Source organism: Chiloscyllium plagiosum, unplaced genomic scaffold, assembly GCF_037043375.1.
Source record: "Chiloscyllium plagiosum isolate Xiang-an unplaced genomic scaffold, Cpla_swu_hap1 HiC_scaffold_2, whole genome shotgun sequence".
Classification (NCBI taxonomy): Eukaryota; Metazoa; Chordata; class Chondrichthyes; order Orectolobiformes; family Hemiscylliidae; genus Chiloscyllium; species Chiloscyllium plagiosum.
In genome coordinates this window covers 82,989,481-83,008,447 of record NW_028270140.1, presented here as the reverse complement: position 1 = coordinate 83,008,447, position 18,967 = coordinate 82,989,481, and the positions used below count along the sequence as shown (strand labels likewise).

The following is an 18,967-nucleotide window of genomic DNA, read 5'->3' as shown; positions in this document are numbered from 1 at the left end:
CAAATACAAAAAAACCTGGACAATATCCAGGCTTGGGCTGTAAAGTGCCAAATAACATTCACATAAGTGCCAGACAATGATCATCACCAATGAGAGAGCATCTGACCATTTCCTCCTGACATTCAATTTCAACATCGTGGGAGTTACCACTGACCAGAAACTGAACTGGACCAGCTAATAAATACTATGACTACAAAAGTGGGTCAGAGGCTCTGAATCCTGCATTGAGTAACTCACCTTCTGACTCGCTAAAGCTTGTCCACCATCTATAGGGCAAAAGTCAGGATTGTGATGAAATACTTACCACTTAACTGGATTGATGCAACTCCAAAAAAACTTGAGGAGCTTGACACCATTCAGTACAAAACAGCATGCTTGATCGTCACCACATCCTCAAACATTCACACCCTTCATCACCGACGCACAATGTCACATAATAGCAGCACCTGCTAATTCCCCTCAAAGCCACTCATTATCTTGACTTCGAAATATATCCCATTCATTTGTCACTGATCAAAACACTGAATGACCCACTCTAACCACATTGTGGCTCTACCCAACCAAATGGACTACAGTCATTCAAGAAAGCTGCTCACCACCACCCTCTTAAGAGCAAGTAGGGATGTGCAATAAATGCTGGACCAGTCTTAAGATCCACGACAATAGTTTTTGGATAATTTCATAATTTCATTGGAGGAAAGCTCACTGGTGCAGAGACATGACCAATTTGCTGTGAGCTTAATATTATTAAGCTGTAATCATATTGTGGCCCCAATAACTTTACCTTCTTGAGATATGGTAAAATGAACATTTGGAAATGAGCTGTTGTAACAATAAAAGGTATTGTAGATTAAGGAACAATTTATATTTTTTTACATGCATGGTCAGAGAGAGGTTGTTTGTCTTCTGCATGTATTTACATTCTATCTGTCAAATAGTGGTTTGAAATAGTGGAGACACTACATCACATGTAGTGTACATGGAGTCACAGCTGTTACTGTTTTCCATAATTTATTTGTTTGTTAAGGGTACCAGTTAAATAGTTACTATTATGTTGTGTGCTTTTTTTTGCCTCACCTAGGTTTATTTTCTTTTGTGCATTAGATGCAGTGAAATTTTTATAAACAGACATGATTTTTTTTTAAAATATGATACAAGGGAGAAACTTGATATCGCTTCAAATCCTTGAGTCAATGGCATAGATTCTTTGTCTCATTCTGCTCAATTTTGTGATGTTAACCAACATATTTCTGGGTGCATCATCACTGTACAATCTGGATAAAATGAACGGATTGGCATATATTTTACTTGTAGTAATTAGTTGGCATCTGGCTTTCTACATTTATAATAGTATAATGCAATACATACAGGAACAGGCCCTTCAGCTCACCAAGCCTGCACCAATTCCCAATCCTTAGTAAACCTATTACTTATTGCCCATGCATGGTATCCCTCTGTTTGCATCATGTTCATGGATCTATCAAAATATGCTTTAAATGTTGCTTACATGCCTGCTGACACTACCTCCACTGGCAGTATGTTCCAGGCACCCACCCCCTCTCTGTGTGAAAAATTTTCCCCAGACTTCTCCCCTAAACTATTTGTGAAAGAGTTGTTCCATTGGACAGGTTCCTTTGGGAATCACTCTCTACTTTTGCTTTTAAAGGTGAAAAATAAGTATTATGATCACACAGTAACCACCTGCCAATATCCCCATAAGAATGCATATACACAGACACTCTTGTTTGCACTTAACAGAGGAACCATCCTTGGGGAATCTTTGCTTTCCAAAAGCAAAACAGTAGTGACATGATAGGTTACTGAAATTTTATGACTGTCAAAATCGCTGAGTGTACAAAGAGCCTTAGATTGTATCCACATTGCTTCTTTGATCAAAGTCAAGAAGTAAATGGACAGGAAAAGATGCAGCATGTTTGTGACCAGAAACATCATCCTGCTTGTTTCCCTAAGAGCTACAATACCTTTAGGAATCTGAGGTGCTGGTACAAGGGCATGCTTCAGTAATGATACAAACAAAATAAACCATAGACCAGTTAGTCTGAGTTAGCACCTCTGTATAAATTTATTTCTGCCTTGGTACTAGTTTCAGGCACTGACTCCAAACAAATAATGATCATTGGAAACTAAGACTGAATGGTTCCAACTAAATAAATGAAAACATAAGACTTCTTTGTATGCAAATCCCAATTGCTTGGAAGGCAGAAAAGAGAACCCTTTGAATCTAATTGGCCAATTTCTCCACTTTCTGTTGGAACATTTATGGATGGGGCACATTAGTGTTAGGGCTTTTTTAAAGGATGTCTCGGTTACAGCTGTTTCTGGAACTGCCACGTGTTTTATCATATTATATATGCAGGGAACACACTCATTCTCTCATCCCACCCCAAAGGACACTACTGACAATTTATTTCCCAATGCAGTGCTTTCACATATATTTAATTTTTTAAACCTCAAAGAGATGGATCCATCTGTCAAAGCACAACATTTGTTGATTTGATGGTGAGCAATGATTCCTTCTTCACATACCACTATTGTCAGTAGTGTCCTTTGGGGTGGGATGAGAGAATGAGTGTGTTCCCTGCATATATAATATGATAAAACACGTGGCACTTCAATTGTACACTGTTCTTCACCTTATATTCTCCCCTCTGTATTTTACTCCAATGCCCCTATGTTTAATACCCAGTATTGCTGTTTAGGATGGGAGTAAATAAAAGCATGTGCTGTGAAGTGCTGGTATGCCTAAATGCAGACAGGACTCTCATTCCACGACTTTCACTTCTAGAACAAGAGAGATTAAAATGGTTCCAAAGCTTGACATTTTCACTGGAAGGTATGACATTAGAGGAGTATGACAAAATAATGAATAAATACAGACTGCATTTAGACAGAATCCTCAATACAATATATCATTCCAAGATGTTTCACAGGAGCATAATCAATATATTAGGACCAAAAGTTTAGTCAAAGCAGTAGATTTTAAACAGTGAAAGGAGAGTTAGTGCTTAGCATCGAGATAGCTAAAGACATACCTTCTCATGAGGCAACAGAGAAAATAGGGGTTGCTCATGAGACCAGAATTGGAGCATCAGCAAGCGTAGAGATGGGAAGTAGAACAGGACTTGTGTGTTAAGATATTAATCTCAGAGTTTTGCATTTATCTGGCTGAATCTGCCAGATAAATGTTCCAGTTTCTTTGTAGAGTCTTTCCAACATCTGGCTAGTTCAGTGTGATGTGAGTCTGAATATTAATGAGACAAGTTGAGACGTTAACAAGGCATTAAATAAGCAATAATGATCATCAATTGTCAACCAACCACCAAAGCCTACCAAGAATCTTGCTTATGAAAAGCATGCAAAATGAAGCAAGATGTACTCGACTTTGAGATGAACTATGGGAAGATGAGCTACAGCGTTTGAGCTATAGGGAGAGGCTGAATATGCTAGGGCTGTTTTCCCTGCAGTGGCAGAAGCCTAGGGGTGACCTTATAGAGTGGCATGGATATGGTAAATAGACAAGGTATTTTCCCTTTTCTGGGGCAGTTCAGAACTAGAGGGCATAGTTTATGGTGAGAGGGGAAAGATTTAAAAGGGGCAAAGTTTTCACACAGAGGATGGTGTGTGTATGGAATGAGCTGCCAGAGGAAGTAGTGGAGGCTGGTATAATTACAACATTTAAAAGGCATCTGGATGAGTACATGAATAGGAAAGGGTTTAGAAAGATATGGGCCAAGTGCTGGCAAATGGGATTAGGTTAATTTAGGATACCTGGTCGGCATGGACGGGTTGGACCAAAGGGTCTGTTTCCATGCTGTACATCTCTATGACTCTATGAGCCTCACTACACTTGTTGCTGGATTCTGCCACACATCTCACCAAAGCCTACAATGCTCAGATCCCATTGGATTCCACCCTTTGTTTTGAGATTTGCAAGCAAGAGCTGGTTAAGTACAGTCAGTATTCCACCTTTTGGATACAACCAAAATATTGTGCAATTTATTACACTCCATTTGAGGCTTAAGGCTTAATTACCTGGCATCACACCAGCAGTGAACTCATGTATCATATTACTCATTTGCATGGTAGGCAGACTGTCATTTTGGTCTTATGGCAACAACCTGGTTAAATAAATTACCAGGTGAAAAGTGAGGACTGCAGATGCTGGAGACCAGAATTGAAAAAATGTGGTGCTGGAAAAACACAGCAGGCCAGGCAGCATCCGAGGAGCAGGAGAATTGACGTTTCGGGCATAAGCCCTTCTTCAGGAAATAAATAAATTACCACTCATGTTGCTTCTGCAGAGATGAGTTTGGTTTCAGTTACACTATGCACGCCCGCATAGACAACTTTGCAGGAGTTCCTCAGAGAAGTGTCCTTGGTTCAACCATCGTCAGCTACTTCATCAATGACCTTCTGTCTACAATAAGGCCAGAAATGGAACCCCAAGGCAGACTGCAAAACAACAGGCTAAATACACGATACCCTCCACCCCCAGCGTAGACAAAAGCGAGCAGTCGCCACGACCAGCAACATGCTATGATCTGGCGCAGGAATCACATGGCGCTGGCCACCACCATGCACAGAGAGAAAGGATGAAATGACATTGAGCCTAGCCAAACCCACATTCGGCCAGCTGGGGGGAATGACCTACAGATATCCAAGAAGCACAGGTTCACTGAGCAATTCTCTGAATACACTGCAAAGTGTGTACCACAAGAAGAGGTGCAGACCCCCAAAATAACTTTGGTATGTGCAAATTTGCAAAGGTTACCCTAGCCCTGACCCTGGCAGTCCGCACCCCCTCACCTACCCTGTTCTCAGATGTGGCATTATATGAGGGACTGTAAGTATGATATAACATTTTTTTCTTTTATATTTTAAAATGTATATTATAAAAATTCATTTACTGATGCAGGATCTTAGCCATTTGAAGTGCGCGTGGTACTGAATCTTAACTTAACTGATATATTTTCTCTCTGCTAAGGAGGGCCCTGCAGAACCTAACTCCTCTTTCACACGATCAATTTTTCACTATAGACTCGATTTTCAGGAACGCAACCGTAACCAAAATCTGGTAAACACAACTGTGCCGATGTTCATTTGGTTGGCACTTGTCAGCGCTGGGTATGAATGTGAGGGGTGATGAAGGGTTTTTGCCCGAAATGTCGATTTTCCTGCTCCTCGGATGCTGCCTGACCGGCTGTGCCTTTCCACCACCACACTAATCTAAGTTAAAAATCACATAACACCAGGTTATAGTCCAACAGGTTACTTGGAAGCACACTAGCTTTCGGAGCGTCGCTCCTTCATCAGATTAAACCTGTTCGACTATAACCTGGTGTTATGTGATTTTTAACTTTGTACACCCCAGTCCAACACCGGCATCGCCAAATCATCACTCTAATCTTGATTCTGATTTTCAGCATCTGCAGTCCTCACTTTTGCCTATGAATATGGATATACTTAAAATTAAAATATCTGGCTGATATCCAACTGAGTGACATTGTTGATGGTGGTAGCAGTGAGATGGATGTGTGATGATCTGGAATTTTATAATTCAGAGCTGGTCAAGGACTTTGGACAATGTTACAATGCCAGCGAGGAAACTGATCACTGACCTCAGTGAAACATGTGCCATTGCTGCTGAGGTCATGAGAAGTAACTGAGACATAGGATGCAGCTTTTTTAAAAATAAAGTACCCAGACCTGTAAGCTGAAATGCCTTTTAGAATTGAGAATCTTCTTTTTATTTCAATCAGAAAACGACAATGGATAATTTAAACAAAAACAAGAAAAATTGTAAAGACACCTATTTCGCCATTAGTATGGCAAAACCTTTCTCCTTGGAGTTTATACAGAGGTGTTCGAGATAAAGAAAAACATGTTAATATTCTCTCTGAGTTCTGGTTGTAACATTGGTGCCCAATGCGGAAGTCAGGACAATGGAACGTTTGTCGGCAACATTCCAAACGCGCGCCTCGAGGTTCCGCACGTCATGCGGAGGCTGCACGTGACTGGGGCGATGACGTGTCCCGGCGCGAGCGGTATATGTGGCGGGGGTGTAGGGGTAGGTGGAGGTCACATGACTTGCGAACTTGCTCAGCAGAGTGAAGATGGCGGCCGAGAGAGAACCTCCTCCGTTTGGAGACGGGGATGTGGAAGCAGAGGGTGATGACTTGGAGTTCAGGGAAGCAGAAGGGGGCGAAGATCTGTTCGTCAGTACTACTAGCACTCTGGAGGTGAGTGCTTCGGCTGCAGTATGTTGTGTGAATAATAAAGGCGATGTCCCGGCCTGGGGCTGGGCCGACTCTTGGTTAGTGCAACACCGCCTCCCACCCGGGGTTTCTCGGTTAATAGGAATCCGCGATGCTCATCGTCGTTAGTTGACGTTAATTCTTCACTGGGCTAAGCAGAGACCTTCGAATGGCGTTGCTTTCCTACAAGATTTAAAGCTTAAAAAGCTGTTTTTTGGTTTGGTGACAACATGACTTGGACGTAATGAACTTGTCCTGGAATTATTGCGCATGTCAGAACAATGTTACTCTCATTAAGATAGAAATTCTATCTTGTCATTTGAGGGTTTACTCGTTATGTTTCCAGTGCTATTGGTATTTCTAAGGTTCTTGCACATAATTGATTAAAATCTGGTTGAGTGTTTACTGATCTACACTCTTATTCAAATCTATTGCTTTTTTGCCAGCTTGGTATGGCAAATTTGAATTGTAAAAATTTAGTTTACAATTTATATTAATATGTTGTACTTTAAAACCAGATGTAGCAATCAAATGAAACTAATTTTTAAAAATGTAAAACAGAGCTTCTGTTTAAAAGGTAGTGATATGAGCCAAATGTAGGCAAATGGGGCTAGTTTAGTTTGGGAAATCTGGTATGGATGAGTTGGGTTGAAGGCTCTATTTGTTTTGTGACTTACTGCACTGAGTGGGACAGTGGAGATGTTTTAAAAATCTCTTTAGAGGAAATGAATGATTTTTAAAACTAAAGCTCTTTAGGGGATGTGAAACTAGAATTGGATCATGTGGTTATCTTGATCATATGGTGACTACTTCACTCAAGTTTAAAAACACATCTCTCCCATTACCTGCAATGTGCAGTAATTATCTCAAGACTGATCCTGGATTTCCCAAAGTTGCCATGTTTTGATTGGATCACTCAATTGAAAGTTAAGTCTAATAAAGTCCAATTTAGCTTTCATTGACTTGAAATTTCATTCATTACTAAATGACAAATTGGTTCAAATTACAGTAGAAGGTAGTCTTCAGAATATGTATTCAAAACTTCATGTTGAGTTCAAAATTGTTTTTATGGGTCCAGAAGTGTTCCTTTTTTTGACAGCTGTTTTTAATATAGTAAAGCTATTAAATAAATATCTGGAGTTTGGAAATGTAGTATATAGGGAGGGAGAAAGTGTCAAATTTTTTTGAAGGCATCAGTTTCCTAATTCCTCTTTAAATTATTGTTTGTCCCCTCCTCTGACTATTTACTGGATTTTTTTTTCTGAGATGAGGCATCCTCATCTCCTCTTTCTGTTTTCTGCTGTTTAAATGGCTAAGGTCAGCAGTTAAACTTTGAGACCCTGAGCTTGGAAATAGCTTCCTGAGAGAAGTTATTGGTGGTGATGATATCCCATTATACCAGTCATTATGTATAACAGCAAATTGGATGCTTGCCTGAAACTGTATCACAGAACTGTATGTGAACTTGATTCCTTTTATGTATCAAGGACTTCTTAAATGTTTTTAACTTGTGCAATATTGTCTTTGCCAATTGGTAGAATGCTTGCATTCTCTTTCCCTTACAACTGGAAATTTGTATGCCCTGATGGTACTTGGCCTTCACAGGTAATTGGTGTAATAGTTGGAAAGGTGGTTGCCTTTCACGTTGGGTTAATGTGAAAACACAATGCTACTAAATTATAGTAGACACTCCTATTTGAGGAAAAATGCTTGTTTTTGTTCATTGCTGTTGTGGCTTGCAGTTTTGTTGATTTACTTTGTTGCAAAAGCTGTTGGTTGTATGCCTAACTTTTTTTAGTCTTGACTAATCTTGTTACTACAGATGTTTTTACTCAGATAATGTGGCTCTGGCATTGAGTTTTGGTGTATAGTTACCTTGTAGTTATCTTTAGAGGGAGCTTTGACTTCCTGTTTCTGTATGCAGTCCTTGATCTGAGTATAATTATTGAAATATTTATTTATTATTTGTTCACTAAGTGCAGTGCAATCTTAACTGAAAATGTGTTGCTGGAGAAGCGCAGCAGGTCAGGCAGCATCCAGGGAACAGGAGAATCGACGTTTCTGGCATAAGCCCTTCAGGCTTATGCCCGAAACATCGATTCTCCTGTTCCCTGGATGCTGCTTGACCCGCTGCGCTTCTCCAGCAACACATTTTCAGCTCTGATCTCCAGCATCTGCAGACCTCTTTCTCCCCAGTGCAATCTTAAGCTGACTAGCAAGCTCCAATTTGTTTAATGTTAACATCTGAGTAACACATTCTGCTTAAACTTCTGCACATGTCAAATAACACTGCCTTTCTGACTAGTGTGTAGTTGAGTAAACTTGCTTTGTTTGAATAACTGGAGTTACAGGTAAAAACGAGAACTGCAGATGCTGGAAACCAGAGTCTGGATGAGTGGTGCTGGAAAAGCACAGCAGGTCAGGCAGCATCGAAGGAGCAGGAAAATCGACATTTCAGGCCAAAGTCCTTCATTAAGAATAGCGAGGCAAGGAGCCTGCAGGGTGGAGAGAGAAATGGTGGGGGTGGGGAGAAAGTAGAGTACAGTAAGTGACTGGGGATAGGAGTGGAGTGGAAAGGAAGATGGGACAGGTCATCGAGATGGTGCTGATCTGGAAGGTTGGAACTGGGGTAAGGTGGGGGCTAGGGGAAATGAGGAAACTGGTGAAGTGTTCTGAGGTGGAAGATGAGGCTTTCTTCCTCCAGGCATCTGGTGAGGGAGCAACGGTGGAGGAGGCCCAGAGCCTGCATATCCTCGGCAGAGTGGGAGGGTGAGTTGAAAAGTTGGGCCACAGGGCAGTGGGGTTGATTGATGCAGATGTCCTGGAGGTGTTCTCTAAAGTGCTCTGCGAGGAGGCATCCAGTCTCCCCAATGTAGAGGAGACTGCATCGGGAGCAACAGATACAATAAATGACATTGGATGTGGAAGGCTCCTTTGGGGCCTTGAATGGAGGTGAGAGAGGAAGTGTTGGGTGCAGGTTTTGCAATTCCTGCGGTGACAGGGGAAGGTGGGAGGGTGGGTTGCTGGTGGGTGGGGGGCGCATGGACCTGACCAGGTGGTCACGGAGGGAAGTCTCTGCAGAAAGCAGTGGGGAGGGAAATATATCTCTGGTGGGGTCTGTTTGGAGGTGGCGGAAATGTCATCTGATGATGCGGTTAATGTAAAGGAGGGCATCTTTAACCACATGGAAGGGAAATTGCGGTCTGAAAAGGAGGAGGCCATCTGGTATATTGTGGTGGAACTGGTCCTCCTGGGAGCAGATGCGGTGGCGATGGAGCGATTGGGAATACAGAATGGCATTTTTTTGCAGGAGGTAGGGTGGGAAGAGGTGTAATCCGGGTAGCTGTGGGTTAAGTCGGTTGTCACTAATGGAGGTGGAGAGGTCCAGGAAGTGGAGGGAGGTGTCAGATGGTCCAGGTAAATTTAAGGTAGGGGTGGAATGTGTTGGCGAAGTTGATTGAATTGCTCAACCTCCTCGTGGGAGCATTAACTGTAGTTATACCTGATTTGTAGTGTCTCAATATTGTAAAACAGTCTCTTGTGTTCCTTTGGCCATTTGGTGAGTATGCAGTAGCCATGAGCAAAATTATGTGACACTTGAAAATCATGAGTCTGTTTGAAACTGATCTATTTCAAATGTAAAATCGTTGAAGGCTATTGTTTAAGTAAGCCACATTTCCCTTTTAAAAGTATCCAGTGCATGCCCCCTTTTGTCATTGGATTCCACAACCACATTTCATTAACTTTCTATCCATACCTTCCCACAAGAACAGCTGCAGATGTCAGATTCATATTGTATGAGGTAGTAATTCATCTCTGGAACAGGATGCATTCAACTGGATAAATTCTGCTCTGCTGGTTTTGAGGTTTTTTTTTGCGTTGCAATACTTCGTCCTTTTTTTTTTGTGTTCTCTTTCAAGAATACGAAATTTGGAAAACCAAAGTAATATTTATTGATTTTTAGAATTCCAAGAGTGTGGAAGCAAACAGGCCCTTCGGCCCAACAAGCCCATACTGACCCTCTGCAGAGTAACCCACCCAGACACATTCTCCTACTCTATTATCCTAAATTAAGTTGGCAAGTATTTACTTTCAATATTTTTCATGAACTTACATTTCCAGTAAAAATTTTCTGCCAAGTTTGGCATCGCCTAACTCTGGTTAGAAAAACAAATATTAAATGTTTGTGGTTCAACTGATTTGCATTTAAAATGCCACTTAAAGTGACAAATGCTGCTCTTTGTTTTAAAGGAAAGTAAGAGAATTCACAATGCATTGTGTTCTTAGAGGGATGGTGTAGGAAATGAGGTTTTAAATGAAATTTGTTGTAACAAATGGCTGAAGCTCCCTGTTACAATTGGAGGCACATTGGAACGTGTAATCAATAACAGATGACTTTGGAAGCCAGTGGAGTTTGAATCCTAGAATTTGAGAAATTCTACATCGATCATCAGGCAGCCTTTTTTTTTCCTCCTCCCTGTTTGCCTCTTCATTCAAGTTGACTTTGTACTGTGGACTAGCACTGTCAGTACAGATTCAATTTCCACGCTGGCTGATGTCAGCATAAAGGACCAACTTTCTTGATCTTGCCTGAGATGTGGAAACCCTCAGATTAAACTGATCAGTCCCTGCTCTCTAAGAAGATATCCATGTCCTCTGGGACTTTTGGTGGTGATCACTCAACAAATACAACTGAGTGCTAATGATGCTTTCCAGTACTTGGAAGTTTGGCAGCAAACTTTGGTCTTTTAAGATATGCTTGGTTAATTCTTGTATGTAATGCATGAATTTGGATGTCAGACTTAAGTGGGTCTGGCTACCGAACATTCGTTCTGCTGCATGCAAGACTTGGACTGTACCAGTCTCATACTAAGCTTCTGAAAGTCACAATACTAGGCATGGGAGCATGCCACTTTTTTTAACCTCCATTCTCCTGTTTGAGCAGTCCTGATTTAGTTGGACTGTCATGCAGCCAAATTGTCTGACACCTACTCTTTTTTGCAGCAAGATTGGTGTATGTTTTCATGATAGTCAAAGGAAGTGCTAGAAGGTCAAGAATTTGCTGTTGACTTTGAATCCTGAGAGTCTTGTCCAGAATTGCTGTCTTGCCACCATCAAAAACCAGTAAATTTCAAAGGCTGAAGGAAAACCTGGGTGAGCACCTTATCCAAAATTGTTTTCTAACTGCTGAGCCATCTGCAGTGGCACATCCTGAGCACAGATTGGTCTTGGCGGTCACCCATATCTTAGCAGAATCTCCTCAACCCACCAGATTATAAACTGGTTGTCAATTTAAGATTAGATGGGACTGCTGCTACAGTGTTGCTCCAGGCTTTTGGTGCCATATAATTTCAACCTTTCATAAAACCTGGCTCAGTTGCACATCTGACTGCTGATGATGCTTTTTGCCTCCAATGGCATTGCTCATTGCTCAACTTCCCCTCTTCTTTCTCTCAATTTCTTTCCTCTCTCCTCCTCCTCCCCCCCCCCCCCCCCCCCCCCCCCCTCCAACCAACCCCTTAACATTCTTTTATAGAACTGTCCACTTATTTCTGCAGCCTTGAGACAATGCAAGATGCACTGCTTCCACTACTCCTCCTTCAAGGACCGCAATTTCCCCCCCCGACGTGGTCGACGGTGCCCTCCACCGCATCTCTTCCACTTCCCGCTCCTCCGCCCTTGAGCCCCGCCCCTCCAACCGCCACCAGGACAGAACCCCACTGGTCCTCACCTACCACCCCACCAATCTCCATGTACAGCACATCATCCGCCGTCACTTCCGCCACCTCCAAACAGACCCCAGCACCAAGGATATATTTCCCTCCCCTCCCCTATCAGCTTTCTGTAGAGACCACTCCCTCCGCGACTCCCTTGTCAGATCCACACCCCCCACCGACCCAACCTCCACTCCCGGCACCTTCCCTTGCAACCGCAGGAGGTGCAACACTTGCGCCCACACCTCCCCCCTCACTTCTCTCCAAGGCCCCAAAGGAAACTTCCATATCCGCCACAGATTCACCTGCACCTCCACCCACATCTACTGCATCCGCTGCAGCCGGTGTGGCCTCCTCTATATTGGGGAGACAGGCCGCCTACTTGCGGAGTGATTCAGAGAGCACCTCTGGGCCACCCGGACGAACCAACCCAACCACCCTGTAGCACAGCATTTCAACTCCCCCTCCCACTCCACCGAGGATATGCAGGTCATTGGACTCATCCTCCGCCAAACCACAACAACGCGACGGTCGGAGGAGGAGCGTCTTATCTTCCGACTGGGAACCCTCCAACCACAGGGGATGAACTTGGACTTCACCAGTTTCTTCATCCCCCCTCCCCCCTCCTTATCTCAGCCGAATCCCTCCAGCCCGGCACCGCCTTCCTGACCTGCAGTCTTCTTCTTGACCTCTCCGCCTCCATCCTACTCCGACCTATCACCTTCACCTTGACCTCTTTCCACCTATCACATTTCCAACGCCCCTCCTCCAAGTCCCTCCTCCCTACCTTTTATCTTCTCCTGCTGAACACTCTCTGCTCATTCCTGAAGAAGGGCCTGTGCCCGAAACGTCGAATCTCCTGTTCCCTGGATGCTGCCTGACCTGCTGTGCTGTTCCAGCAATAAAGTTTCAACTTTGATCTCCAGCATCTGCAGACCTCACTTTCTCCTCCACTATCTGTCAAGGGCTACTGTTGGCGTTTGTGATAATAGGAAATGTTTTGGTCATATCACTTGAGATCCATTATCAACGACATCTCTTAAATTACATTGTAACTTAAACTGAGTGGAACTGGAAAATAAAGTGGAATGTGCTTGACGAGGAAGTCTCGCTCTGCTTGGATTATGAAAAACTGCATTTCTCTTATAGTCAAACATGTGAAGTGAATTCTTAGTTTTGTCTTAATCACTTTCAGACAGGCATCCTTATCTCAACTTCTTTTCTATAGATTTATGAACATGTTTTATTTTGGCATGACTAATGATCTATTGCATGCATATAATTTTCAAAGTGTACTTGGTTTTGTGTTTTCTTAACATTTTGAACAGAGGATGAAAAAATATTAGTGCAAGGACAGGTTAGCCAAATTGACCTTTGATTCTTTTGCAATGTGTATGTTTCACCACACTAAGAACAGTGATGCATTTTGAAAGCTGACTCAGCATAGTTTTCAGTCTTAATAGTGTTTAAAATGCATTTCATAGGAGTATTTTGAATATTCATTGTGTAGCTTCCAAATATATAGCTTGCTTAATCTCTTACTGGAGATGTTATAAATGACTAGAACTGCTGGTAAATGTTTAGTGCACTAGAGACACCAATTTTAACTTTAGTAGAATTTTAACTTACCTTTGTTAATAACTAAGCACGTTAAATGCTTGTAGTACATTTTAATGTAGCTGTCCTAATTTCAGTTGATTTATAGGCTAACTTAAATATGCAGCTTTTTTTAGGAGCTTTAAACAATACAAATTTCTGTAAAGTATGTCAAACATTTTTGAAGTGCCAATAGTTAACAATGAGTAAGGAAATGCATGAATTCTTGCTAGTACAAATGTGACTATTAGTCTGATTTTCTTGTGCTGCTTCTTTTGCGAACTTGTTAACACCTTTTTGTTTATGGATGTTTGTATTATCTTGGCATTTTGGTTTTCTCTCCACTTATCAAATTTGGATTGAAACTAATCCATGACTAAACTTGATGTGTTCTCTTCCAGTCCAGCCCATCATCTCCAGAGCCTGCCAGTCTTCCAGCAGAAGACATAAGTGTGAAGTCTAACGGTCCCAAATCTGATACTTTGCTGGATGATGACCATGAAGACCTTTTTGCAGGTGAGGCACAGTGCAGTTCTGTGGTACTTTATGGACTTGAGCTACAGTTGTAATGGCACACTATATCTCAACTGCTCTACGTTAAATTCATAATCATAGGGTTGTACAGCATGGAAACAGTCCTTCGATCCAACTCGTCCATGCTGACTAGATATCCCATACTAAACTTGTCCTTCCTGCCAGCGCCCAGGCCATATCCTCCCAACCCTTCCTATTCGTATACCTATCCAGATGCCTTTTTTAAATGTTGCAATTGTACTAGCCTCCACCACTTCCTCTGGCAGCTCATTGTAAACATGTAACCACCCTCTGAGTGAAAAGGTTGCCCCTTGGGTCTCTTTTATATCTTTTCCCCTCTCACTCTAAACCTATGCCCTCTAGTTCTGGACTCCCAATCCTGGGAAGAGACTTATCTATTTATCCTATCCATGCCCCTCACTATTTTATAAACCTCCTATAAGTTGCTGATCATCTTAGTTTGATTTAAGATAATTCCATCTCCAAGTTGACTGTAGAGCTGGAATGAAGAATGAAACAAACCTGCTTGTTAATAAGTAGTGTGCAAGTGGGATTTTTGGGTCATGAGCTTTTGAGATTTCTCTGCCTTTTCATTTTAAGATAATTGCTGATCTGTGGTGTGGCCTTAAATCCACCTTTTTTGTTTGCTTCCCTGTTTGACCCTTTGTCAATTTCAAGACTTCTGCATCAGTTTGAATATGTTCCACTACTGAATTTATTGATTAAATTGCTTGGCTCTGAGAACTCAGTCTGTGAAATTTATGCAGGCTCTTGACATGGTTTTGTCCTATTCAAATTAGGTGTTGACAATTAAAGCTTTGTACATGTAAATGCTAATTGCTGCCCTAGCTGTTATTAATACAGGAATAATTTTGTCCTGCAAAGTTGTACTTCAAAAATGTCTGTTATTCTGTACTAGGGTAAGCTGATGGCAATGTTGGTGCTTCAGTACACTTGGCAACAGGTTCCTGAAATGGTCACCAAACCTTTATTTTGGTAGCAATTGACTGGGCAATAGTTTTAAACTGGCAGCATGCCATTTTTAATTGGGCAATGTCCTAATAGCCCTGCTGCAAATGCCTCAAGCAACATTTTCAGTTCTGAAAAAATCTTCCAGAATAGAATCTGTTTCAAATATACCTGACTTGAGTGCTCCTGAATATTAAATCTGTTTTTATAGAAACTTTATTTCCTGTAAATTTATTATGCTCTGCATTTCCTTGCAAAATAAGGTTTAAGGACTTCGTTACAATTGGAGGGCATTGTTCCATACATAAATGGCCATTGGGATAATCCAGGAAACTTTTTGGACCAGAGTCTTGCCTGTTGTGGATGTTATAAATCCTAACCATTAGGATTCTCAGCCATGTGGAAAAACATGGCCTAATTAGGGACAGTCAGCATGTCTTTGTGCAGGGCAAGTCATGTTTTACTAACTTGAATTTGTTTTGAAGAGATGACAAAGGTGATGAAGGGAGAACAGTGGACATTGTCTACAGATTTTTAGTAAGGCTTTCAACAAGGTCCCTCGTAGTAGGCTCATCCAGACTATTAAGATGCATGGATCAACAGTGACTTGTTGCATGGTTCAGAAGTGGCTTGCCCATAGATGTCAGAACATAGTGATAGAAGGATGTTTTCCCAGCTGGAGGTCTGTGATTAGTGGTGGTTTGCAGGCATTAGTACTAGAATCACTTTGTTATAGTGTATAAATGTCTTTGGAAATGTAGTTGAATAGATTAGTATGTTTGCAGACAATGCAAAGTTCAATGGAGTGTGGATAGTGTAGATGGTTTTTAGAAGTGGAATTTAATCTGGGTAAGTGAGAGGTATTGCACTTTGGTAGATCAAATGTTAAGGCCAAGTATACAGTTAACGGCAGGAGTCTGAACTGCCTTGTATAGAGGGATATTGGGGTTCAAATACATAGCTCCCTGAAAGTGGCCACTCTAAGGTAAAGAAGCCGCATGGCATGCTTGCCTTACTGGTTGGGGAATTGAGTACAAGAGTCAATGTAATCTTGCAGCTTTATAAGACTTTGGTTAGGCCACAGTTACAGTATTGTGGTTGCTTCATTACAGGAAGAATGTAGAAGCTTTGGAGCAAGTACAGAAGATATTTGTCAGTATGCTGCCTAAATTAGAGGGCATATGCTGTCAGGAGAGGCTTGAAAAATGAGTTGTTTTCTCTGGAGTGGTGGAGACTTTGTAATAGTCTATAAAATTGAGATCCACAGATTGTGTCGTTGGAAAAAAGATGACGAGTTGAAATGTCTATTCCTGGGGGCATGCATTTAGGATGAGAGGGGAGAAAGGTCAAAGGAGATGAGGGGAAAACTTCCTACAGTGGTAGAAGTCTGGAATCTATTGTTAGGGTAGATACAGTAAGGGTGTTTGAGATTTTTTTAATAGTCACGTCAGTATGTAAGGATTGGAGGGATATGGACCAAGGGCAGGCAGAAAGGGTTTAACTGCGCATCATGTTCAGACCATATGCCAAAGAACCTATTCCTGTGCTGTACAGTTCTACATTCTATTATATCCAGGTATTCTTGCCTGAAAAGTCTAACTGGGATTTTATTCCTCTGTTTTGGATCTGAACACCATATTCATCTGTGAGGTGCAACAGTTGTTTCTGAGCAAGAATTGAATCCCTGCAAACTAACTGTCATTTTTCAAGGTTCCAAGTAGTAGTTAAAATTTTTTGAAAGGTATGGAGAAATCACTTAGTGACAGGATTTCATCAGGTAATTTTAGATGCTAACTACTTAGTAATTTTCATTGTCAAACAAATCATGATCACCTCAGAAATTAAATCCCAGAGAAAGTAATTGAAATCAGATGGATAACATAGAAATCTGAGTGTGTTGCATCTCCACTTTTTTTTTGTTATTGGAAGTTGGAAATGATGGGTGGAACTGTTGGACATACTGGTGGCTTTGAATTACTGGCAAATGCTGCATTCAGTTTAATTTGCATTTAGCTGCAGGGCTCAATTCGATGATCTAGTATGTAGCACTCTCAATCTATCAGAATAGTTGAGTTATCACCGCAATAACTGGAACTAAATCTCCACTCCTCCACTGTCACCATTGTTTCATTACCTTCTGAGCATCACTTGTGTCAACTTCACACACTGGACTGCAGCACTTTAAGGTTGACCAGGAAAATGGATGACAAATGCTGAGTGATACCAGTGTCCTGTGAATTTTTTTTTAACTTTCTACAAAGTAATTGTGTACATCTTGAGATTTAAGTCTTTTGATAGATTTTGAGGCAAGAATTCTGTAAATAACCAAATCAGGGAAGAGTTGGCTGACTTCCATTGGCTCATGTTACCAAAACATCTTCCAAATCTGAAACGTAACGGATGATTATGGATGGAGATAGAAGAATGATCAACTAGTGCATCAGTCCCATGTGATTAGTAAGTCAAGTGTTTATAGATTTGGGGGAAAATATTAGATATGCTTTGGTTCATTGTCTTCAAAATTAAATGTTGTGAAACTTAAATGACTGCAGCCCAGTCTTTTTATTTCCAACACACCAGTTACTAAAAATGTGTAGAATTTTAGGGAAGCTATAGGACAGCTATTGGTTCTTGTAGTTAAGCTTTTCTGCATTTCTTTTCAGAAGCTACCGATGAGGTGTCTCTTGACAGTCCTGAAAGAGAACATATACTTTCTCCAGAACCAACTCCACCTATTACACCAGTATCTCCAACACTCATCGCCCCACGATCAGAAATAAAAATATCTCATCCTATGATGTTTGATCGATCTAAAGAGGTATGAATATTAAAAGTTGTGTAGTCTACCATGGCATCTTCCTATGGGCTTATTTTAATGAGTCTAGATATCAATTGAGCAGTTAATATACAATCTTATCCCATTTTTGATATCCAGTTCACTTTGTGCAGTAACATACTTGAATGTAGTTTAATGTTGTATAGATAAACTAATTAAAGCCCCAAACTGGCACAAAGTAATCAATTTTCACATTGTGATTTTTTTTTTTAAAGGGAGGTGATGGCTAGTGATGTTATCAACAGACTATTAATCTAGAGACTCTGGGGGTCCAGATTCAAATTCTGGAATGGTGGAATTTGAATTCAATAAATATCTGGAATTAAGAGTCTACTGATGACTATCAACAATGGATTCATGGTCAGAACCCATCTGTTCACTAGTGTTTTTTTGGGCCAAGGAAACTGCTATCCTTACCTGGTCTGACCTACGTTTGACTCCAGGCACAGCCATGTGGTTGACTCTTAACTGGACTCTGGGCAGTTAGGCATGGGCAATAAATGTTACTTAATGGTGCTCACATCCTGTTAGTTTTTAAAAGTATAAAAAACATACAAGATTTCTTGTGTCAGGATTGGAGCATAAAACTAGGAAAAGTGGCTGGGGCTTTGTTTTAATTTATGCCAACATCTGCAACATTTTTTTTTCCAAACGGAGTCATTTACATTATCTACATAATTTCTCAAAGCAAACTGAAAGCACAATCTGAATAAGCTACAATTTCCTGCTTGTTTCCTTGTGTGTCAATCATGCCATGTTCTTTAATAAAAGCTGATGTTTATAAATCCATAATAGAAATATCAGAACTAAATTTTGGTGTAACAAAAATTGTGATTTTTTTTTTTAAACTAACTTCAGGTATAATTGTGTATGTGCCTTGTCTAGGCTAGACTTTGGGTGTGCCAGGTATAACTTTCATCAATTGAAAATTAAAAAACGAAGTATTGAGCTGTGAGCAAGATAACTGAAAAATGTCTTGAATGTCTACCAATTCCATTAGCCATTATATCAGATTAAATTTCACACTGAGCTGTGAAGGGCAG

At 41.1% G+C, this 18,967-nt stretch overlaps 1 protein-coding gene across 1 annotated transcript in view; it reads left to right on the top strand.

Moving 5' to 3' along the window:
• The first annotated feature begins 6,103 nt into the window (after positions 1–6,103).
• snx2 (sorting nexin 2) overlaps positions 6,104–18,967 on the top strand; it is a 55,737-nt gene continuing 42,873 nt past the window's right edge. Inside the window, exons 1-3 of the mRNA XM_043711701.2 lie at positions 6,104–6,260; positions 13,987–14,101; positions 17,752–17,906. Of these exons, the coding sequence (XP_043567636.1) occupies positions 6,135–6,260; positions 13,987–14,101; positions 17,752–17,906 (396 nt within the window). The 5' untranslated portion in view covers positions 6,104–6,134. The remainder of the gene's footprint in view (positions 6,261–13,986; positions 14,102–17,751; positions 17,907–18,967) is intronic.